This window comes from Sarcophilus harrisii, chromosome 2 (genome assembly GCF_902635505.1).
Source record: "Sarcophilus harrisii chromosome 2, mSarHar1.11, whole genome shotgun sequence".
Lineage (NCBI taxonomy): Eukaryota > Metazoa > Chordata > Mammalia > Dasyuromorphia > Dasyuridae > Sarcophilus > Sarcophilus harrisii.
Window position 1 is genome coordinate 186,226,631 of NC_045427.1, and position 26,236 is coordinate 186,252,866.

A 26,236-nucleotide genomic window follows, 5' to 3' on the forward strand; every position below is an offset into this window, starting at 1 on the left:
GTGTATACACACACACACACACACACATATATATAAATTATATCTATAAACTATTTTTCTTGAATTTCTTGAATCAGCTTTTCTTTCAAATCAGTCTCAAAAGCAGTTAGTGCTATTTATCTTTGGTTTTGTCTTGTAAGATCCTAAGGATAAAAAGGAAAAAGGCAAAATTGATTTACAATCAAGATTTTCATCAATTCAACATGTATATATTGAACTTTCATGAATAATTCCTAAGACACAAAGAAAAATGAAATGTAGTAGTGATCATACATCTAGATTTGAATTTGGGTTTTATCTCTTGTCTAGGGATTTCCTCCAAAAAATGAAATCACAGGTCTTGAATTTTTTGGAAAAAAGTTGTCTAGGTCAGCATCCCCACTTTAGAGGTAAGGAAACTAAGACACAGGGAAATAAAGTAATTTGTTCATAATCACTTAGCTAGTGTCAGTACCAGGATCTAAAGCTTGGTCTCCTGACCCTAAGGCTAGCACTCTTAGAAGAGAATGTCAAAGAACCTGAGAGTTTCCAAGGACAGTGATGCTGCTAGTAATAGACATTTGAAATCTGGGAGAAGGAACTTTAGGCATAGGTAAATGAGGAAATAAGTTAATTGAAAAAAACAGGAAAGGTATTAAGATTAAGAAACTAAACTTCCTGAATTGATATTTTTTCATGGTATTATGGTATCCTTTTTCTGATTATTATAACAATCTCTCCTGACTCCAATCTTGTTCCTCTCCATCCTTTACATAATTGTCACATTAATCTTCCTTTTTTTTTTTTTTTTTTTTTTTGATGGGACAATTGGGATTAAGTGACTTGTCTAGGGTAACACAGTTAGGAAGTATTAATCTTAGGAAATTTCCTAAGAAACAGTTTGGTTCATATCATTCTTCTTCCCCTCACACTAAAAAAAATCTTCAGTGGCTCCCCATTGCCTCCCAAATAAAATATAAGCTCCTTTTCTTGGCTTTCAAAGATTTCCATATTCTGACACCAGAATCACAGAATTATAGAATAATAAAATTTGATGGAAAGCACTTCAGCAGTTATTTACCTGGCAAATGGCCATCCAATGGTCTTGAGGGTGCTGCTGCTGCTCCCAGGTATTTTGTGCTTTCACCTGTCCAACTATCCAAGCAGTTTGTTGGTGCTTTGTCCATAAAAATTTCTCCACTTGATGATGGCCATAAGAACTAAACTGGAAGCAGGGCTAAGTTGGAAGTGACCTTGCTATTCCAGGGATTTTTAGTTTGGGATATTACTCAGACTCTTGAACTTTCTCTACCAGGGATTGAGAGAAGTTGGAATTAATGATGTTTTGCATATCTTAAGGCAATGTGTAAATGCTGGTAATAAGAATAATAATAAGAGTTATTATTTTGATCCATCCATAGTTATCTGATTCTCTTATTCAGGGAATCTTGCTATTTCAACTAGACTGACTTGCTTTCCCTCTAGTTACTTTGAAAAGAATTCTCAGGAGATTTTGGGTAGCAAACCATTATTATTAGTATTTTTAAGAAGGTTGATTTAAAGTGACTTGTCCAGTGTCACACAGCTAGTAAGTGTCAAGTGTCCAAAGCCAGATTTGAACTGGTGCTCTATCGATTGCCTTATCTAATTGTCCTACAATCTATTACTTTTTGAAGCATCCCATTACACTTTTGGACAGCTCTAGATGATGATTCATCTGAAAATGTTCAGTTCCTTAAATTAGGTCAACACCCTCATTTTAGAGGTAAGGAAACTAAGACATAAAGAAGCAAAGTAACTCATTCATAATTAGTTAGTTGGTGTCAGTGCAAAAACCCCAAAATTCCCATTTACAACCTTTGGGTCTTTGTAAAGACTATCCCCAAAGTCTGAAACCACAGGTATATATAGGATATATCATTACAACATGCATCCATGTTATCTTATTTTTAAACATTTGAAATATTTTTATTCACATATCTAAAAAAATAAAACAGCTAACATCAACCCCCCCCCACACAATTTACTTACTTAAAAATAAAACTTTATAAAAGGATATTGTTAAGCAAATTCTTCCCTTTCCCCTAAAATATAGAAAATTTTTTTTAGTTGTATCTTACTGTCTCAATTTTTTCAACTGCAAACTTAGCTAAACAATTAAAAATGAATAATTAAGATACTTTCAAAACTTTACAAAGGGCTTCTGTCAATCAAGACATTCCTCTTTCCCTAAAATACAGAACAACCTAATTAGCTCTTCAAATCCCCTCCTCCCAGCTATGTTCTGCACTCTAACCTTGCATTTTGACATATGAAGCATGAGTAGTAGAGTTTAAGGAATAGTGACATGCAGCTTTTTAAAATGTAAAATTTAATCTTTTTGCTTTTTTCGTACATACCAACCAGAGGTTCAGAGTCATTTAGCATGATCTGCATCCTGGAAAACAAAAGTGATCAGAGGAGTCAAAGGAGAACAATATGTTTTTATTTTTCCCTACCTGGGAAGGAGTAGACTTAAGTTCTCCTGGGAATGGAAAGACGAATAGAAAGCAATCCATATGATTATAACAGAAATGGTTTTACCAAAAAGATATTTTCATCACTTAACTGGAGAAGATAAGGCAGTACCATGGCGAGCATCTGAAAGAGAATTATAAAGGTGTTCTGGACTGCAGGGGATAGCCAAGTTACTTGAGTAGTGCCTCCTTTTGACTATTGCACCATTGTCTTTTGGAAGCAAAAGAAGGGAAAAGAATGGAAAACTGAGGAATGAAGTTGTCGTTTTTGAAGCAATTGATAGTCTACAGAGACTGGGAAAACCTTTCCCCAATCTGCATGGTTTCCCTGCAGTTTTCCTCCCAACTCAAGATTATAGGTAGTTCCATCATCTTGAGTGAGCTGCAATTTGGACATGTGTAAATAGTACATCCTATGTTATCCCTCTGTCTGGAATATAAAATTTTTTCTTCTCTATCTCCTGAAATCCTTAATTTCAGAGTTTACCTCAGGCATTATTTTCCTCGAGGAGTCCTTTCCTAATCTCTTCTCCAATTGTTAGTGCATCATCTTTTGTTAAATTGTATTTATTTACTTATATGTATCTGTAAAAGGTCCATGAGTTAGGGAATTTCTCCTATAATTTCATTTGTGCAGGAAACTTCCAGTGTGGATACTATCTTCATCAGTGCTGATAGGTAACATATCTATAACTTATAATTTTAGAGCGTTGTCTAAGGTTGTGAATTGTATTTAATTATATAACCATTATGTGCTAGAAGCAGGACTCATACTTTAGATGTTTATTGAATTAAATTGATGTGTTTCTTCTTTCTTCTTCTGCCATGTTACCTATTGAAATCTTATTCATTCTTTAAGATTTAGATCACATACTACTCTTTCCCTGATTATCCCCCAAATAGATGTGAGTCCTCATCCTTTGATTCCTAGCAATATTTTGTAGCGTTTATGGCACTTCATGTTCTATAATTACTTGTGTTTTCAGTTTTGTTTTCCTAAAAAAAGGGTATATTCCTTGACAAAGGTACATGTTACAAAGGTAATATTCATTTTTCTATTTCACTCAGCAGTGAGTACAAGTCGTTTTACAATGATTGTGTAAATAAATGAACAATATATTGGAAATATTTTTGAGTGAAATTGAAGATGTGATTTCACCAGATTTTATGAAAAGTACATCACTGGTTAGTAGAAATTAGTTGTCACAAATATTTTAAAAGTTGAACAACTTTTTGGAATTCTAATTTCAATTTAATTTTTCTCAATTATATAAACAAAATTTTAACATTTGAAAAAATTTGAGTTTCAAATTCTCCTTCCACTTCCTCTCCTTGAAAAGACAAGCAATTTGATAGAGATTAGAAATGTACAGTCATGCAAAATATTTCCATATTAGCCATGTTGCAAAAGAAAACACAGACCAACCCCCCACCTCCAAGAACAATAAAATAAAAAAAAAAGCATGCTTCAATATGCAATCAAACTCTATCACTTCTTTCTCTGGAGGTAGCTAGCATTTTCATCACAATTCCTCTAAAATTGTTTTGGATCATTGTATTTATATTGTATTGCTGAGAACAGCCAAGTCATTCACAATTGATCATTGTTTCAGTATTGCTATTATTGTGTACAATGTTCTTCTCGTTATTTTCACTTCATTTTGCCTTAGTTTCAGGTTCCTAGGTTTTTTGAATCCCCGCTCCTAATTTCTTATGAGCAATAGTATTCTATCACAGTCATATCCAATTATTCAGTCATTCCCCAAATATCCTCTCAATTTCCATTTCTTTGCCATCACAAAAAAAGAGCTGCTTTAAATATTTTTTTTTTTTTTTTGGTATGTGTAGGTCCTTTTCCTTTTTCTTTGAACTCTTAGGGGATACAGATTTGTAGTGTTATTGCTGAGTCATAGGGTATGCAGAGTCTTATAGCCTTTTGAGTATTCTTCCAAATTGATCTCCAGAATGATTAGGTGAGATCACAATCTACTGACAATGCATTAATGTTTCAATTTTCCCACATTCCCCTCAACATTTGTCATTTTCCTTTGCTGTCATATTAACCAGTCTGATAGGTGTGAGGTGGTACCTCAAAGTTATTTTAATTTGTTTTACTTTATCAAACAAGCATTAATAATATAAGATAATTTATATGAATTTTAGCTATTATTATTTAACATTTACTGAGTACTGATAGTGAGCTTAAAAAATGTTCTCAAAAGCCTTTTGTTCTTTGTAGGGGGTTTTAAAAATAATTAAAAATTGGGAGGTGGTAACATTGGGCAGAGGAGGGAATCCTTATTATACAATAACAGTCACTATAACATACAATTGCTTCCATTTCAAATCTGCTTGTATGAGAACATATAATTTTCTTTATATAAATTGTAGTTGCATTAAATACTAGAATATTAAAAGTATGTTACTCTGAATATCATAGCATGAGATCTGGCTTTTTTCTTCTTTCTTTGCTCATAGACTGTATACAATGGATGGATTTCTAGTGGATGGCTCGAGTGACTTGATTGACCACCATTATTATGTTGCATCAGGACTGGAGACCTTTAAACCTTTGCCCTATTGGGAAACACAAAAGGTTCCTGAGGACATCAAAATGTAAGCAAATTTTATTCTTCTGTTTTTCAGTGTCTTGGAAAAAGTTGTTTTCAGAATTATTTGAAATTCTTTAGACTGGAATAATATAATCTTTTCTGGTAAATAAATGGTCGTTTCAATTTCTTAAATTTTAAGGAAGAGGCATGGAGTGACTCTATTGGCAGGAGTTTGAGGGACTTTTTTTTTGTATTTTCAAAAGCGCGGTAGGAAGGGGTTGAATGTGTTGTCTTTAGTCTCCTTTATTGACTTGCTAAGTGTCTGTGAACATTAAGATCCAGAATCTAGAGATAAGTTTCCAGGATAAAATGAAATCAGATGCTCTCTTGATTTATTTTTTATTGTAGTATTAGATAAAAATCAAAACAGGAACTGACTTAGAATTCATGGTTCCCTATTTTAGGGAGGTAGGATAATTCAATGAAAAAGAACACTAATTTTGGAGTCTGAAGATCTTGGTTCAAAACTTGGCTTTGTTATTTGTTGTTTGGTTGATAAGTCACTTAATCTCTCTGGGTCCCAGTTCCTCATTTGTAAAATGAGGAGAGTGGACTAGATGAACTCTGAAGCCTTTCCCAGCATAAAATCTATGATGCTATGACCATTTTCACCTGCTCTTAGACTAATTCAGTGATTACCATGACAATGGAAAAAGCCCTTTACAGGTATTACCATTATTAATTAATGTTCATATTCCTTTAAATATTTTTTTTTGGGTTTGATAGTTATGATTTCATCAGTAGAAAACTTCTCTTCTGAAAATTTTCTCTACTTATTTAGTTCTAGAGACCCACTTAAAGGTCAAATTATTTGCCTATGGCCATACAACTAGAATGTGCTTGAAGAGGGGACTGGACCCATATTTTTTTGACCTCAAAAGGTTGGTCTCCAGCCACTATATTCCACAAAGTTTCTCTTTGTTTTGGCAGTTCTTAAATCTGAGAGGAAGAACTTGCAAGGTAGAAATGAGAAAAAACAATCCTTCCATTCAGCGTCAGCTATGGAACTTTTTTCTAACATTCTGGTTCATTTGACTTCATTGGAATTTCAATGTGATTATTTCTTGGGGTCTTGATATCTTTTATTCCCCTGCTATTTGAGAAATATTTAGGAAAATGCATTCAAAAGTAGTTTCTGAACCTTTAAAAAATTCTGTTTTTCTTATTGTCCAAAATATTTGTGGATTAAATATTTAGTATGCATCTATTAGTTAGGCATTTGGCTAGATGTCCTCTGAGGTCTCTTCCAATTCTGAGATTCTGTGATTTCCCATAGCTTTTGGATTATTTGTGTATAGTGTGGGAAGAATGAATTTGCATTCAAACTGAACATGTTTTATGAATAAGGAATATTGAACTTCAAATCTCTGCTCTGCTTTTCTGTTTTCATTATTTCCCTTTTAATGTAATACAAAGTGATAAAATCCAACGTGGTGAGTATAAAAGACATTTTTTTTTTTTTTGGATAAGTCATTCTGATCTTGGATTAGTGTTCATTGAGAACAATAAAAACATCTTTTTAAGTGTTAGCATTATACTAGCTTTATTAGTGCTTGTCTAAAGTCATAATTGAAAATTATATACCCTTTGACCTAGGGATATATTGTTAGATTTGCAAGGAGTCTCAATAGTATTAATTCCAATTGCCTTACTTGAAAGAGCAGAGAGCTAAAATTTCATAGAGGAAGTGACTTTCCTAAGGTCATACAATATTAAATAGGAGAACTAGGACTAGAACTTCACAAAGGCCTAGGAGCAATTTGGGGAAAAAAAAAACTGAGAAAAAAATCCATTTTTACCTCCAAAGATTATTTCTGTTCTTTGCTCCCACTTTTGGAGAGGGAAGGGATAGGGTAGGCAAAATAATTTCTCAAATATTCCTCCTTTTTTCTGTTATTTTGTGACTTTAAATATATTAAACACAATAATTTTATGACTAAAAATATATTTTATATTTTTTCATTTCTAAGCCAACAAGGTGAATTTAGATCTTCAAAAGGTGCTAAAAACACTGCATAGTACTCATATGGGTTTATGAAGTTCCTGTTTTGAGGTTATACGCCACTAGTACAGATTACACTCCATCTATATTTCAACTTGAGCCATTCTCTCCCTTATCCACATATAAAATCTTTGGCAGGTTCCACTTAGCACATGTGATGACTTCTCTTCTTTCTAACATTTTGAACGGAAGATTGCTGCACTGGAGGCATAGATTTAGAGCTGGAAGGAACTAAAAGGCCAAACCTCTCATTTTTGAGCGAGGACCCTGAAGACCAGGGAGGTTATTACTCATCCAATAATTCCCAAGTTGCCCTAGTGAGCATTTTAATAGGGAATCTCTTGACTCCAAAGCCAGCATTTCCCCCATTGTATCACACTATCTGTTATCCTTTGCTTTCCATACATGCTTGGTTTGCCTTTTTCGAGGCATAATAATGACAACAATAATAAAAGCTAACATTCATGTAGCATTTTAAAGTTTGTGAGGTGCTTTATAACTATTATTGCCTTATATCCTCACATCATCCTTTGGAGAGGTAAATGCTATTATTATCTTCATCTATAAAGTGTAGTTAGACTGTTGTCAATTAAGGGATCTGTCTAATTTCACGCAGCTAATAAGTATCTGAGTCAGAATTTGAATTAAAATCTTTCTGACTCCATTTCAGCCTTCTATCTACTGCATCTTCTCAGCTGCCTCCATGTTTCAGCCGTAGCAATAGCAGCAGCAGTAACAGCAACAACAAAAACCAAAAACCAGCACTACAATAGCCACAGATACCACATAAGTGTTTACCATATGACAGGATTTTGCTAAGCTTTGAGGCTAGCTAAATGTAGTTCCTGTCTTCAAGAGAGCTTAAAATTGATTGGAGGAGACAACTTACAAATAAGTATGTTTATACAAGATATGTTCAGAGTAGATGGAAGGTGATCTGAGAAAGAAGGTACTATCAGTGAAGTGTAGGGGTGGGTGGGAAAAGAAAGGAGGGAACTGAAAAAAGCTCTTTACAAAGCAGGGAGATTTGAGCTGAGTCTTACAGGAAATCAGAGAAATTAAGAAAGAAAGGAAGGAAGGAAATAAGCATTTATTAAGCACTTACCATGTGCCAGGTACTGTGGCACTTTCCAAAGATCTCATTTGAGATCTTCACAGCTTTGGGTTATTATTAATACTATTATGAGATCCCCATTTTTATTTTATCCTTATTATTATGATCCCCATTTTACTGTTGAGGAAACTGAAGCAGACAGATTCTAGTCTGTCTAGATTAGTAAATTGCTGAGAATACATTTGAATTTAGGTCTTCCCAAATCCCTGACCTAATCCCAAGTATGTAAGTTTTGCTTTTTTTGCTAATTTGCTAAAAGGAGGAAGAAGAAACATAAGCAGAGGAGACCAATTAAGAAGCTATTGGAACAATATAGGCTTTTATACCACTTTTAAAATATACCTTAACATTGGTAACATGTTACTTTATCCACTGTTCATCACTATCACTCCACTTACTTTGTAGTACAACCAAATAGTATTCAATGATTCTCAATTTAATTAATTAAATTAATTTTTTATTGATTCCTTTTTGATTTCATATTATATTGATTTCTAAATATATTCTCTTATCCCTTAAACTGCTTGATCCCTAGATCAACTAATTTTTTGTAATAAAGAATAGAAAAGAAAGAAGTAAAGCATCTCAGAAAAAGTAAGCAACATAACAGAATCTGGTAGTGTGTCTAGTATACCATATTTGTAATTCTTCATCCCTGCAAGGAAGGGGGGAGGGAGCTATAGCTTTCCATTTCTTTAAGGCCAAATTTGATAATTTATAATTAAATAGCATTAAGTTTTTTTTCTTAAAAACATATTTGGGATGAATGTTTTAAATGTCAAAAATTTCTGATTTGAACATCACCTTCCCCTGATAGATATAGAAATTTTATATCTTTATACTTGTTTAAGGTAATATTTGGGCAGAACTCCAGAATCCAGGTGAGAACTTTTCTTTTTGAGTTTCTGCAGGAACCCAAATGCCTGATTTGGATAATTCAGAATAGCATTAAGACACCACCAACTTTGGGATTTAATCTAAGTGAAAATTGCTTAAAGTCAAACAGTTCGTGAATATTGCATAGTTCACATAGTGATTACAGACCCACTCATCTTTGATATCCTTTTGAACATTCACATTCATCCTAGATGCAGTGGGAGCCCTGAAGTCTTTTATACAGAGCAATGACATGGTCAATTAAAAAAATTTGGGTTTTAGGATTATTGCTTTGGCTATAGTGCTTCTACTTTAATTTCTTTTTTGGATCCTGACTTTGTCATTCAGTATTCTAGTTGTCTCTTCAAGCTTTGTGCCATCTGCAAATTTGAAAGCATACCTTCATCTAAGTCATTGATAAAAATATTATATAGTATAGTGTGGTGGTCTTTTTTTCTAGAATATGATCGTTCTCTGGGAGCAGGTTTCTTGGGGAGGTTTTTGGAGGCAGCCTTTGTTTCAGTTCAGATCAATAATCACCTCAAACGCAGCCAGCTGATAAAAGGTCAAATCTTTTATTGTCTCTTCCAAAATAGCCCAATTAGTTTTCTTAGAGGCCTATTTCCCTCCTTGGTTCCAAGAGCTCTTGCAGCTTGTCTTTTAGCTCTTCCAGCTTCTGCCTTTAGCTCAACTCTGACTCCTGGCTTCTTAATCTCCAACTGACCCTTGCTGAGACTGAGAGCTTCTTGTATATGATCTCTTAAAGGTATGAACCCAAAGGTTGACTCCTTTTCTGAGAGAGTGTGATTGTGGGAGGTGTAAACTTGGATATCTCCCAACTTGTGAACTCCAAGGTGTGAGCCAATGTGTGAACTCTCAAAGGTGTAAACAAGCATTGTTTCTATCAATTCCATTGAGTTAACACCATGTTTCAAGTTCTGGCTCATAACAGTATAGGGCCAGGCTTAGATCCCTGGGATATCCCACTGGAGACTGCCTTCCAAGTTGTCATTGATCCATTAATAATTGAGTTTAACATTCTAGTTCAGAATCCATCTAATTCATCCTTATGTGGTCCATGTTTTTCCATCTTATCCATAATAATAGATGAAATTCTTTATCAAGTTCATCACTACAATCTGGGTAAATTATATCTGTATCATTTCCTTTATGTACTAATCAAATAATTAGTCAAAAAGGAGAAATATATCTATAATGATTTGTTTGGATGAAGCAATACAAGTTCTCTCAAATTGTTTAAATTTTTTTTTTTTACATGTTCATTACTTGTTTCTTTAGTAAACTGGTCAAAAAAAAAATCTTTCCAAGATTTTGATGTCAATCTTATTGCTTATAGTTTGCAGGACTCTTCCTTTTTAGAAAATTAAGACACATTGTGTGCCCTTTTCCATTCTTGTGCCATGTCTCTTATTTATTGGACTTATATTTTTACACCATCACTGTTTCCAGGTATTCTTCTTCCTCCCTCCCAATAGAATTGGCCTTAAGAAAAAAGCAAAATATAGTTAATAAAAATGACCCAAAAATGACTTTGATGATGTTTACAACATTCTGTACCTGTAGCCTCACTCTGTATGACAAGTGAGAATTATATTTTTGTCTTCTGTTCTTGGAACCAAAATTGTTTTATGCCACTTCTTACACACCTCATTGATAGCAGTATGTCACAGTTTATTAACATTCAACATGCATGAGAGCAATGAAGACAGGCTGCTAACTAAATAAGTCCATCCTCTAACATCAGTATTTCTTTAGCGTGGCTATGTAGTTCAGAATCTTGGAACACCACAATCTCAGAAGAATCACAATTGCAGGTGGTCCAAATGATAACAGAAATGCCACTTACATAGTCAACAATATAATTTTAGACCTGGCAGAATGCTTAGGGATCATCTAGTCCTGACTTGTTTCTTTACTTGTTTTACTTCATTTTATGGATAAGGAAATTGAAGGCTAGGGGGATGATAAACTTTAAGGTTACTTAACTAGTATGTAACAGAGTTAGGATAAGAATCCAGGACTGCTTTTCTATATCTCATGCTCCTTCTACTTTAAAAATTCTGCCTTCTTTAGTTGATTTGATTGCTTTGTCTAAAATTCTGAGCTTACAGTGGTTGACAATGCTCATACTGAATAAAGCTTTGATTTATTGTAGTTTCTAGACTTTGCTAAATGGTTTCATTGGATGGAGGTTTATGAGAATCTTTATGGAAATGAAAGTACTGGAAGTATGGGACACATGACAAGGAATTACAATTCCATTGTTTGTAAAAAAAGGCAACTGTCTTTTCTTCCTTTTGATAACTCAGTCATTCTAAGGTTTGGGTTACAGACTAGGTCAAATAGGAACTTATAATTAAATATGAGTAATGGTCAGTGTTCCTCTTGTAAAGTCATGCATGAGGTATGCCTAATGGTTTTACCTTGAGGCAGAAAAGCTTATCCAGTTGAGCTTAGATTTGCTTCCCCAATGTCATGCACTAACAGTTTTGTAACCCAAGAGCCTGTTTCCTCATCTCTCTCCTGAGAGCCTTACTTGAAAGTAACTGTCCTTTAAAAGCAATGTAATGAAGCGGTTTGATTTATGGAGTGAGGACAGAATCACAGATGAAACATCTGTAAGGAAATTTCACTGTAGTTAAGCAGATAGATTCTTAGAGAGTGTGCTTTTTAATTTAGAATACATTTTCTGCCCAGTTTGGCCACTCTTTCTTTCTATGATATAGGTTTTTGAGCAGAGAGCAAACTTCAATCTTCTTAATCTCATCTATCAAAGCAGAAGGAAATGAACTCAGAAAGCCCCCTTTCTGATTTTTATTTTGGGATTTTAACTGGTTAGGAAAACATAGAGAAAAACCTCTATCTGTGTTAATTTAAGAACTTTAGTACTGTTGAGTAGAGGAATAATCAGGTCAGGACAATAGTTACTTTCTCCCCGGGGAATCCAAAATTTAGAGGGCAGTGAATGTATTATCTTGGGGAATATTTTCTACCTCTGGAGGCTGCACCCTGAGTGAATTCATCTTGCTTTATTTTATTTTTTCTCTACCCAGACTTGTTCTAGGTACAAAAAGTCTAGCTATGGCCCTGCTAATGAGAATATAGTTGAAGTTACTATCACGATTTTTTTTCATCACTTGTTATCTGGACTATTGTAATATTTTTTGTTTTTTAAATTTGTAAAATTTTTAAAAATTAATTTTTATTTTTAAATTCTGATTTTTTTCTCCTATTTCTCACATCCATTGATAAATCAAGAAAAATAAAACTTGTTACAAATATGTATGCAAAATGAATTCCTGAGTTAATCAAGATAAAAAAATATGCTTCAATATGAGTATATCTCCTGTCTATCAGGAGATGTATGGTGTGTTTAATCATGAGCCCTTGGGAATAGTGATGGGTTATATTGTGTTGATTTCAGTTATTAAATCTTTCAAAGTGTTTTGTAATAACTTTTGACTAGTTTCTGCCTCCAGTGAGAAAGCTCTATGGTAAAGTGAATAGAGAGCTAGTCTTGGATATAGGAAGATGTTCATGTCCTACTTTCTATACACATTGGTTATATGCTTCTGAGGAATTCACTTAAACTCTTAAAGCCTCATGTTGCAGAGATGATGTCAATGTCTTGGTAGAAGGCATTTCCTCATTAGTTCCATGTACAAATGTGATCAAAGAACTTGGCTTTTATCCCTATTTCTTTCCTAACTCCATTTTCTTTCTTATCTAGTCATTTCTATGGAGCTATTTCTATAGTTTTCCTAAAACACAGAACTGATAATGCTGCTTCTCTACTAAAAAAAAAAAATATGGGATAAAATGTAGATTCCTTAGCTTGACATTTAAGGCCTTCTACAATTTGGCTCTAACCTGCTCTTCAATCTGTATTTCATTCCACCACTCTTTCACTACCCTATTGCAGTCAAAACTGATGGCTTATCTTCCATTCAGTGTCTTGAATTCATGATCCTGTGTTCCCTATGCCCATAGTACACTCCCTTCTCATCTTGAAATGTCAAGGTTGACCTCTTCATGGACCATCTTCTCCAAGAGGCTTTTCTTCTTGAAGTCTCAATTGAATGTGTTATTTCTTTTTGATTTTTCCTAGAGCACTTTGCCTGGCTCTTTTATTTTATTCCACTGTGCTTTTGCTGTTAATGTCTGAAAGTCATTTCTGAAGAAGTCATACTAGATTGCAAGTTCCTTGGGAGAAGAACTGGACTATTTGTAATGCCTTCATCCGCTAGCACAATGCCAAGTACATGATAGGGGAATAATACATTTTGGCTAAATTGAATTGAATTTCATGTGAGAATATGTTTAGTGATCAACAACTATACCATTGATTGATTTACTTTTAAATGAGGTCAGTTTTCAGCACAAAACTCTTAGCTTTGAAAATCCCAAAGTAAACCCTGAAGAGCCTCTTGAATTGCTCATAATCCCAGACTGGCCATATGGCTCCTCATCTCAGCTGACTTGTTGATCCACCTCAAGGAGAGAAGATTTTATTTTTTTAAATTTAATTGGGAGTAAAACTCACATCAAAATCTTGAATTTTACATATAGTACACAAGCTAGGCTACTTAGACCATGCATTTTGGTCAAATAACTTTAAATATACTGTACTAGGAAGGATATATGTTTGGAAGTCAGAAGACCTGGATTTGAATCCTGGCTTCTTGTTATCCTGTATGATCTAACAAATAATTTAATCTTCATGGGTTTTAATATCTCATCTCTAAAATAATGGGCTTGGACTAGCTAAATGACTTCTAAGCCTCCTTCTAGCTTGAAATGTATGATTCTATTGCTATATTAGTTTAAATATAAAGTATCCTTTCTTCCTAAATCTGGCATGTATAAAGCTATGTGGCCTTTTATTCAGTGCTCTCTTTCTCCTGTACAGCTAGGTCATATTAGTGTGAATAATGAAATTTTAAACTTTAAACTTTTTAACTTTAGTTAAAATTATGTAACATGGTAATTATTTTTATCCAAATGGAACTATATAATGATAATTCATACAACCTATTCAGAGAAATTATTATTTATACTAATTGGGACTAATTGTACATGCTTTTTCCTTTTCAAGAGTCCTCACATCAGGGTTGTAGCCTACATTTGGGACTGCCTCAATTTTTGCCAGTAGAATTTTGAAGAAATCAAATTTAACACACACTGAGATGCTGGAATATGATTTTAGTGGAATAATATCTTTACATAATGGAAGGGGGCCTGTCTTGAGAATCTTAACATTTCATGTATTTTGGAATGGCAAGACTTTTTTTTTTTTTTTTTTGAGAGGTAAGTCAGACAAATAGTGAATAGAAAAGTTGGCCTCAGAGGAAATTCTTGATTGATTTTGTGACCTTAAGCAAATGACAATATGTCATAATGCCTCTGGCATCTCTCAAGCAAGTGCTGATCTGTTTTGGCAAAGGGAATTTCCTTCCTGGGAGTTCCTTATATCAATAAAATCATAGATCTGGTTAAAGAAATCACATACTACTTTACAAAGTGTTTTCCTTACAGCAAATTTAGAAATTGACTTTAGAAATATATTTATCTCCATTTTGCAAATAAGGGAACTAAGATTTAGGGAGAGGAAGTGATTTAATTTTCAAGAATAAAGGTAACTACTGGATAGCTACATGTGATGACTGCATTTAGCACCCAGGGTATTTTAAAATCAGCCAGAGTCAGGATAAGCCAAAGTCCTTGATCTTTATTTCTTGTGGAGATGAAGGGGAATGGCAATACGAATCTGGCCAGCAGTCCTCTGGCTCTCACACTCCACCCACCAAATCCTCTACAACAGATCAAACTTGCACAGAGAGTGGGCGGGGCCATTCTTTCTCCAAGCATATGTTAATAGAATATTGTCCAATTGCTAATTAGCCTTAAGTGCTCCGACCTGACCTTAGTGCATCTGCTCAGCTTCAGCCCATTACAACTACAAGCAACCTACTAAGTGCCAACCACTGTCCTAAGTGGTGAGATACCACTGGTATATCTATGAAATATCAAGAAGAAGGGCTCCAGCACACTTTGGTGGTTTGAAGCCCTCTGCAAGATTTAGGGGAGAACAAGGATAAGAGTCAGCAATGGGTTGTGAGCAGCATTGTTGAAGGAAGTACTTGCATAGAGATGATTGGAGATATATCAAAGTGATAACAATGGAACCAGCACTTGACTCTATTGATGTGAAAGCCAGTCCTCTCCCACTCCCACCACCCTGCCTTTATGACTCTATCTTGTGATTCCTTTACAACTCCATACTAGAATCACTTCCTAGCTCTCTGCCTCACGCTGCCCAGAGAGGCCTAGCCTGAAGGCTCCTGACTTTAGCCTTTATCTCATGTAATTTAGAACAAATAGGCATTGACTCCCCATTTTCACCCTGTGATGGGTTTTCCTGTCTTTCAGGCTCTGCTGAGTTAAGCAGTTCCTGTAAAGTCTCTCTGTGGAATTGTGGGCTGCAGATTGCTTGGCCTTGATTGGTGTGTTTGAAATATAGTGGAAAGCATTAGTGGGTTTGCTGGTGACTTTTCCTATGGCTATTTTTTCTGTCAAGTTTCTTAATGGTCATTCTATCAAAGAAAGAAAAATATCTGTCATTTTTCCATCTGATTGTGGCAATGGATGGATGATTTTTGGTTGGTCAGCCTATTTGTAGCATAGTCAGAGTGTGTGGGTGATTGGCTTATATATTTATTTAGTTCAGTTGTGTTCAGAAAGGGCCTTCTCTGCAGTCGAAAATACATTTAGAAAATGTGAAACACCACTGTAGGCATAGTACCTAGGGTTGGTTTCTCCATGGGAGATCCTGTCCTCATGTTGGCCTATGTTATTTTATGTTATCTACTTTAGGCTAGGAAATATTTTTGCAATGAAATCTCTTTAAGGTAGCCTAGTGTTGTATGTCTCTTGATGGTTAGTCCTCTGGCAATTTGATTTCCAGCCAGGTGGCTGGGGCCCTTGCCAGCCTACCTGACAAGCTCAGATATGTCTTCTCATCCACTAATTACACTGATTGACTTAGTTGATTGCGGACTGTCTCTTTTCCTGTCATAGGATAATATGCAAATACTGTCCTTGCAGGATTAGCTAAGACTGTAGAATTAAGTCGAGCAGTCCTTTCTTTGTGTACTCTTGTCCCCTCCTTTCTCACTCATTTGCTGGAATCTGAGTTGCTTATAAACAGAAATGGTTTTTTACATTTTTTTATATTTATGTCACTTAGCACAATGTTTCACCCAGTAGATACGTGGTAAATGCTAATTGATTTCTAAAAAAAACTTATCTTGTTGTTTTTGGTTACTCTATTTTGAGGTCACATCTATTCTTGAATACTAGGATGGCAGAAGACCAGAATTGGAGTCTGAAGTCTTTAGATCAAATCATGGCTCTCATATTTATTATTTGTGTGATCTTGGGCAAGTTACTTAACTTTTTGGGGACTCAGTTTCCTTATTTGTAAAATAAAGGAGATGGATTTAATGAGTTTTAAGATTCTTTCCAGCTCCAAATTTATGACTATGACATATTTCTCCAAGTGATGATGTGGTATAGTGCTGACCCTTAAGTAAGATTTAAACAATATAAATTCTAATCTCAGTTTTGTTAATACCTACATAATCTTGGTTCACTTGGTTCACAGGGAGGTATGATCTCCTCCCTGAATTTCAGTGTAAAAAGGGTAAAAAACTATAAAAACCCTAAAAAATAAACTGCAAAAGCCTCACAACAAAACAAGTGAAAATAATATGTAGCCTGCCTATATGGCAAGGATTAGATAATATATATGCGTGTGCATGTCTGTACATGCACACAGACATATATGCACACACTTATGTGACATTCCATCACTCTTTGTACAGTTTTTCATGCTTGATGAGGGTATTCTGTCACTTCTCTCTCTTATTCATCATTTCTGGTTTCCTTCAAAATTCAGTCCATGTGCTACTTCTGCTGTGAGGTCTTTCCTGAGTTTTCTCTTTCTACCTCTTGAAATTACTTTGTATTTATATTTCTCTGAAATATTCCTTGTCCCTTTAGGACAGGGATTATTTAATTTTTGCCTTTTTATCCTGTTAGGCCAGCATGATGCACTGTGCATATAGGAGGTGCTTATTAAATATTTATCATATTGAATTGATCAGATAAACATAAAGTTTTGATGATAAAACAGCTGAATTTCAAGCACATGTTCTTTAGTAGAAAAGTGACTGTCAAGGATGGAAGGATCTGGGAGTACTCATCTTCCATTTATCTTGAAACATTTTGTACCATGTAAGTAATACTACTTTATATACTTGCTATATGTGTGTGTGCACTTATGTGTGTGTGTGTATATATATATAATACAAAAATTGTCTCTGAAAAATATTTTGTCAAATGCATATATGTAAATATATATGTGCATCTTTTACATATATACACACACCTATCTTTTAAATGTCTAGATAAACACAAATATGCACATATATCTCTAACAAGTTATACTTCAGAGACGATTACATTTGTGTATATATCTTATTAAAAGCTATATACACATATGCATCTAAAAGATATGTATATATATATAAAATATATATGATATGTAAAATATCATATACATGGCATGTCATATATCGTGTCTTATATTTTAAATCTCACATATAAAATGTGTATATAATATCTTAAAATATCAAGACAAGATAATATCTTAAGATATACATACAAATACATCTGACAAGCTATACTACAAAGAGACAATCACATTTTACTATGTTAGTTCATAGGGAAGATTATAAATGCTAGTCAATTGGGAATCAAATTTAACCTTAAGATAAGGTGAACAAAATTATTTCTGTAATATGAATATGCTTATTGCATCCTAAAAGGGTAGCACAGGGTTTAGTATAGTACAAATCTTTAGACTACTTTGCATGCTCTAGTATTAAGATTATATTGGTATAGACCATGTAAATGGCATTCATGTAGTTATTGCATATTTGTACATGCATCAAATCTCTATCTCCACTAATGGATTGTAAATATGAGCATAGGAGGAAGTCATATCTTAATTATTTTTATTATTTCTCTTGCTCTTAAAGTGTTTTGCCTATAGTAGGTACTTAGTAAATGATCATTGAGTGAAAGAATGAATAAAAAGTCAAGCTCTCTAGCTTTACAAAGTTGATATTTCAAAGGAGACAATACAGATATCCACACAAGTTGAGATGACTTTTTTTGGTGTTCAAACATTGTAATTAAGAGATTAAGATGATTTAACATTCAAGGAGGAAAAAAAGGACAAAAGAATTGCTCTTCTATCTGGGTATCACAGGACAGAAAGTGTTTTATGTGTAATATACAGGAGTTAATAAATGACTTAATTATCTAACCATTAAAATAAAGGGATTACATTGGATGGTTTCTGAGGTCCATTCTAGAACTAAAGAGATAATTATTCCATTTGGTACAGTGTAAATTTTTTTTTTTTTTTGGGAAGAGTTTATAGCTAAATTTTTAGAAATTATAGACTTAGGAATCATATATATACATATTATAGGATGATCATCTTTGCATCTCTTCTAGCTAAAGAATATATTTGTGGAACTTTGATAAGGGAAAATGAGAGAACTTTAGAATTGAAAGAGATCTTGAGATAGCCATGTTCTTGTCTTTAGGTCACATAATATTTAAATTATTCCAAGGTTTTTATTAAATAGGATTTGGATATGGGAAGGCTCCAGGAGATTTATTTAGTTCACTCATTTTATAAATGAAAAAGCCTTTGGTCATAAGAATCTATCTTTTTGGATAAATCTCCAAAAAGATGGTTCTGTAAACGACTTCAACAGCTTCCTCAGGCTCTATCAGTTTCTGTAAGTAATGACCATAATTTCCATCTTAAATCCTTTATGTCACAGGTAAGCCCCACCTTTTTGGTCTCACTGCCCTTAATAGTGCTTACTGCAAAGATTGAGAATAGTGGTCAAGCATTTTTGCTTTCTGTGTTGTTAAGTCCTTGGCTCTTGGTATTGATGGTCAAAAATACTAAGACACTGAAACACCAGCATCATTTAGTTTTAATTGTGACCATTGTGTTAGTGTTCCAGGGAGAAGTTTTGTGAATATTTTAATAAAATATATATTTAAGATATTTTGAACTTCTATCTGACACATAAACTTTGTTTTTTAGAAGGTATACTGAATTTAAAAAGATCATGCGAAGAAACAGAAAAGTAAGTATTATTTAAAAAAAAACATAATTCTTAGAAGCACTTATTTCTACCATCATTGTAATTATCTGTCTATCTTATCTATGTGGCTACTTCAGGAGAATTACTAAACATTTTGGTTAAACAGATGGACAATAGCCATCTTTTTGCTTTTAATCTAATTAGAAACTCTGAACAAGTTATTAACTTCATTCTAAGATTCAGTAGTCTGAATTCTACTCCATGTTCATCATTGTCCCTGAAAACAGGCTCCCATCACTAGAGTTTTCCTAGTTCCATCTAATATGACCTTGAGGAATAGTGCCTGTTTGGAAAGAAGTAGATTTTCATAGTCAAGGCTGTGCTATTATATCAGAGTGAGAAACAAATATATTGCAGTCACCTAAATCATACTTTAAGATTCCAAAGAGCCATGATTTCCATGCTTAGGTACTTCTGTCGATAAGATTGTAACCTTTTTTATGTTTTAACATGAACACATAGTTTTATGAATTGTTCTGGCCAAAATAATTCTTCAGTCAATAAACATCCCCCAAATTAGCGAGACTGATCCTTGTATAGCAGATATATAGTACATAGTCATACATACACTTTAGCTTTTCTAGCACATTAGGATCTTTCAGACCTTGGGCTTACTTAACCTTTGAATGTCCAGGGTCACTCTTGCACCAAGCAATGGAAGCAGAAGGGAACATTAATAAAATTTGAGTTACATTATAGATATTTTATGAAGAGGAATAATGTTTTGGAGATATCCAATATAGGTATGTGCATGGTTATGTTCTAAGATATCTAGTTCAGGTGCTGTATCTTCCATGAAGCTGACTAACAATGTTAGGCTAAACTTAAGCATTATGGGTATTTGAGCTCTGGGATAGTGGAAATCCAATAGTTTATTATACTTTGATATATGGCTTAACAAATCCAGTCTGTTAGGTCTCCATTATATTTAAAAATTTCATCATGGCTAGTATTTTTGGCATGTTCTTATCTGAATCTTCAGAGGAATATACCACTCTTTTTTTTATGGAAGATAAATTCACAGACAGACTTTCAGAGGTGGTGAAAGCCTCAGATTTCATCTTATTCAACCCATACTTGAACAGGAATCCTTTTGATAACATCTTTAATAGGTAGTCATCTGGCTGTGTGAAAGACCTCCAGTGATGGAAAATCCATATCTCCTGAGGAAGCTCATTCTACTTTTAACAGCTCTAGTCATTAGCAAATTTTTCTACATATTGAATATGAGAATTTGGGAAATAAGATAGTCATGATAGCTAACATTTATATGTTAGAATTATTGTATGTTACATGTTAAAGCTTTAAGGTTAGCTAGCTACTTTATTAATTTATGAGGAAACTGAGGCTGAGAAGATGTTATGTGACTTGCCAATAGTCATAATGATAGCAAATATCTAAAATAAGATTAAAAGTTAATTCTTTTCCCCACAAGTTCAAGGGATCCTATCAATCATCTAGTTTAATCCTTTAAATGAACTTAACAGATGAGGAAACTGAGAGGTAAGTTGGTTAAGGTAACAGGTAACAATGACTTACTTAAAGTTATACAGTTAGTAATTGGTAGTTATACAGTATCTTGATTTCAAATCCACTCTTCTTTTCATCAAACTATTATCTTTTATCCATAACTTTCAGCTTTATTCTCAGCAAGACTTTGAACTTTTGGAAAAACTTAGATACTAACTTAGGAGACTTTTGGGAAGATTGGATGCCATCATGACTCTCTTAGACTGTATTCTGCTCCCTGGATGGAGAGAAGAAAATGGATGGAGGGTTCCCACTGGCTATATCTATAGTTCAGGAAACATCTACTTTAGAAATTCTTAGCTCCCTCTTTGAAATTTTACAGAACAAACTTTACAGAAACTCCTTTTTGAACCTTTTGTTAGATTTAGATTCTCTGTTTCTTTAATCTGAGTCTTGGTTCAGGATTGGGAAGCAGTACAATATAGCAACTTGCTCTCATTATCACCCTTCTATTTTTAATTTTCTCTTTCCTGAAGAATTCATTTGCTTCCAAGATCCAAAGCAAATATATCAAACCCTACACTATGATCAAGATTGCTTCTGCCAATTTTCAAGTATCTTTGCAGAATATTTCACACATGATCTGATGAAAAATGTAAAAAATCCATATAGAGCAAGGGTTCTTAATCTTTTTTTTTTGAGAGGGAGGTTCAGACTTCATTGGTTGTCTGATAATATCTTTAGACTGTTTAGAATAATATTTGTAAATAATTGAAAGAAATTATAAATTTCAGTTAGAGATTTAGTGAAAATAAAGATGTATTTTTTTCCCTTCCAAGTTTATAGATCTTCCAAAATCTCGAGTAATCATAATGGGCTCCATGGATCACAGGTTAAAAATCTCTGCTCTAAGGAATGGAGATGTTTGTAATTCTAAGCCAATATGATCTCTGAATGGGCTTTTCTTTCTGGGAAGTCTTATATGTGCCCAAAACAGGTATCCAGCAACAGATATCATCTGAGGTTTTTATGGCTCTATATGTCCTGAAAACTCTCTGTGAAAACATAGACATTTTGGGATTTTAAATTGCAACAACATAAAAAAATGTTTTCAATTCCCATTCAAAGTCCCCAGATGAAAATGTTTGGTTAAAACCAACTTTGGCCTTTCTTTGCAAAAATCACAAATGTAACATTTGCTAAATCTAGATGGCTTTTCTATACATTTTTTGCTTTTAGCAAAATATAGATTTTATGGGAAGATATAGCCCAATGCGGTCCTATTATAGAATGAGTCTTACATCATCATCAAATATTCTTTTATGAATAAAACAATAAGATATCACTGAGGGCTAATGCGTGGATGTACTTGAACTGGATAAAATTTTGCCTGGAAGTGAATGATGATGCCTGTTCCTTATAACTAATTTTCCTGCTGTCATGGTAATTAAGTGAAGAGAATTGGAAGGAGATGATCAAGAATCAGATTTCTGAAGTATAAGATCATGGGAAAGAGCTTAAGATGTACAATTAATTAGAAGTAGAAGAATTTGATGAGAAAGAGAAAGAAGTGAGGAGTGAGTCATCTTATGGAGAAAATAAGATGTAAGATTTGTAAGAGCCAATATGTCATAATCCATAGATAATTGTCCTCTGAAGCAAGATAAGACCTGAATTCAAATGTTATTTCCTACACTTAATGGCTTGGCTAGTTACTTAACTTTTCAGTAACCAGGTCAATTCTCTAAGATTACATATTTTAGAATAGTTGCCTACCATGCATTTGTATAAAAACAAAATCAAACAAAAACCCTGAAGAGATAAACTCTTAAGTGCCTAAGATGTACTAAAGCATCGTGTGTGGGGGGATGCAAAGATAAATATAAAAATTTTTCTACCCTCAAGGAGTTTACAATCTATTAGGAGAAATAAGAAATGCATAGAGAAATAATTTTGGGAATGAGATTGTGCTTTATGGCTTATACTTGCACTGAAATACACACACACACACACACACACACACACACACACACACATACACACACACACACACACACACACATACACACATTTAGTTAACCCAGATGCTTTTATTAAGGTAATAGGTTGGATTTAAACTTTTAGTTAACCCAGATGCTTTTATTAAGGTAATAGGTTGGGTTTAAACTTTTTAATCTAAATTTTTTTTTTTTTTTACATTTTCATTGACTACCAGATTTGTTGAAATATACATTTATTGATTTTTTAAAAAATTTGCTATTTTAAAACTCAGTAAAAATATTTTGAATTAATTTTGTTTCTTTTTATTAACTTCATTATTCTTTTTTCTCCCCTCTCTTTTTTATTAAAGCTTTTTATTTACAAAACATATGCATTGGTAATTTTTCAACATTGACCCTTGCAAAACTTGTGTTCCAAATTTTCCCCTCCTTCCCCCCAGCCCCTCATCTAGAGGGCAAGTAATCCAAAACATGTTAAATATGTTAAAATATATGTTAAATCCAATATATGTATACATATTTATACAGTTATTTTGCTGCACAAGAAAAATCGGATCAAGAAAAAAAAACTGAGAAAGAAAACAAAATTGCACTGAAATCTCAGCATAGTCAGGTGAATAGTGTATTGCACCTTGACTTGGGAAAACTCAAATGTGTCCTAGATACTTCTTAGAGGATGAGTGACTGCTCAGGATCACCCACCTGTCTGTGTCAGTTTTCTCATCTGTAAAATTGGGGATAAAACTCCATTTACCTCATAGATTTTTGTGAGGATCAAATGAGATAATATTTGTAAAGGACTTAGCATAGTGTCTGGCACATAGCAAATGCTTAATATATACTTATTTTCTTCCTCTTTCCTTTCCCCCCCCGCATCTTAAACTTAATTGCCAGAGGATTATTTACTTTGATGTTTTCAAAGATATAGTCTCTCATGAGATCATACATGTAGAGAAGGAAGGGACCTCAGAAGTCATCTAGTCTACCCTCATTTTTTTTAAAGTGAGAATACTAAGCCCTACATAGTTTGCCTGAAGTCACACACTTCAAGATTTGTATGGGAAGATTTGAATTGTACTATATTCTAATGATGTTGTCAGTGTGGCTTCTCCACTTCAGATCTACCATTTCAGATTATAACTTCATGCCTTGGTAGAGAATATTCATAAGTTGTGGCAAAACATCATAATATTAGATCAATCATGGAATCATATATAAATCTAACATTTAAGACTATGTGCTGATGGGTGGGTGGAGTTTGTTAAAGAAAGTTTGTTACTGTAATCATAGACTCGGAACACCAGAGGAAGCTGGGTGATAATAGCCTTTGAGTAATGAAGTAGTTGACATCAGGCAATCCTTTTAGGCTAAAGATAACAAAGTCATCCTTAAAGTAGGATTTAATAGATGAAATTGATTTTGAGAATGAATTTGAATGAAGCAGTTAGACTTTAAGAAGAATAAGAAAGCCTCACTGTTGCTAAGTGGTTTGTTTTCTTTTAAAGAACCAGTACCATTTTTTGTGACTGCACTAGGATAGATGGGAGTTTGGTAGAAGAAGTAATGAGGTGGGTTAGCAGCCATTTAGCTTTTTTTCCTAGCTTACCTCCACATCAAACTTAATGACATAGCGGTGTGCCAGATAATAGCAGGTTGTTTTTCTGATCATGAATGAGTGGAAGTAAGGGGAAGAGGCGAGATTCAACTAGGGCTGGGCACTGATGGAACTTGGTCTGAGGCTAGAACATTGTAGCTTAGACTTGGTAATCTTATCCCTTGGTAGGGATGTTGAAATTGAAGCATTCCTATTGGCAGAGAAACAAGTAGCTGCTGCCATAGTGCTCTTATGAAGTATGCTTTAGGAGTTAGACTAATCCCTGGACCCTTGTCTAATATTTTCCAGAAAAACTAAAGCTATTTGCTATGAGGCTCCGCTTTTTCCCTCTTCCCCATCTCAAATCTCTCAGATGTCTTCTGCCACTATCTCCTCCTTTTCTCTGGCTCACATGATAAGATGGCTTTACTTTTTACCAAGGCAGAAACTCCTTGAAAAGGTCATTTACACTAGAGGCCTCCACTTTGTCTCCTCTTCTTAACTTCTTATAATACAGCTTCTGACCTTATCATTCCACTAAAACTTTTCTCTCCAATGAGTTCATAGCACTAATGAAAAAAAATTGAATTTCATTCTTTTTTGTATCTCTGTAGCTTTTGATACTGTTAATCATTCTTTCCTTGATTCTCTCTTTTTTAGGTGGGGCATTATTCTCTTCTGGTTCTCCTACCTCTCTGATTGCTCTTCCTCAGTCTCCTTTGAATGGATCCTCATCGTAAGTTCTTCTCCCTGCAGATATTACACAAGGTTCTGTCTTGAACCCTCTTATTTTCTCCCTCTGTACTTCTTCAGTTGATGATATCATTAGCTCCCATGGATTTAATGAACATCTATTCTGAAGATTCTCAAATCTACTTACCCGACCCTGTTGACCTCCAGTTTTGCAGTTCCAATTGCCTTTCAGATGTCTTGAACTGGATGTGTTCAGTAAGCTCAGCATATTAAAAATGGAACTCATTACCTTTCCTCCTAAATCCTTCCCTCACTTACCTTTTCTTTTACTGAAAAGATAACACCATCTTCCCAGTCCCGCGAAGCTTACAAACTAGGAATTCTCACTATTTCATATCCCTCCTATATTCAATATGTTACCAAAGCCAATCAATTTCACTTTTGTATCATCTCTCAAATTTGCTACTTTTTCTCCTGACAAAACCACTTCTCTAGTAGAGATCCTATCATCTCATGTCTAAATTATTTCAACATCTTGCTGGTTCTTCCTGACTTAAATCTCTCTTTACTCTAATCCATCTTCCTTTCAACCAAAACAAAATGAATTTCTTAAAAAAAACAAATCTAATTCAACAAACTCCAGTGCCTTCCTGTTGTGTCTCAGATGCAGTATCAGATGCAAAATTCTCTTTATTTTTCAATACCTGTTAGCCCCTCCCCCTGCCTTTCCTGTCGTCTTATACCCTACTCCCTATCAAACACACTTTGATCCAGTATTACTGTCATATCCTGGCTGTTCTATGAACAAGGCCCTCTATTACGAGCTCCAGGAATTTTTTCAGGCTCTGCCTCATGTCTTCAATGCTTTCCCTCTTCAAAGCCACCTACTGGATTCCTTGGCTTTCCTTATATTTTACACATAATACATTTATAAGTATATGTGAAAAAAACAACTAACTTTAATAAAGGACACTACAATGTATAAAAAATTCAGGGTAAAATAAATGCTTTGGAATTGACATTTTTAGGCTAAGAATTCCTAGGCTGAAGCATTACTTTACAATAGGAGTTCCTTGTTATATTCCAGCAGCATAAAGATGAATGCC

General features: G+C 34.1%; 1 protein-coding gene across 4 annotated transcripts in view; it reads left to right on the top strand.

Annotated features, from left to right (window-relative positions):
- The window catches only part of DCDC2C (doublecortin domain containing 2C), a 186,417-nt gene that overhangs the window by 50,504 nt on the left and 109,677 nt on the right, over window positions 1-26,236 (top strand). For all 4 annotated transcript variants that reach the window (XM_031951183.1, XM_031951182.1, XM_031951181.1 and 1 more), the window contains 2 exons: window positions 4,974-5,111; window positions 19,313-19,355. In XM_031951183.1, coding sequence (XP_031807043.1) covers window positions 4,974-5,111; window positions 19,313-19,355 — 181 coding nt within the window. The remainder of the gene's footprint in view (window positions 1-4,973; window positions 5,112-19,312; window positions 19,356-26,236) is intronic.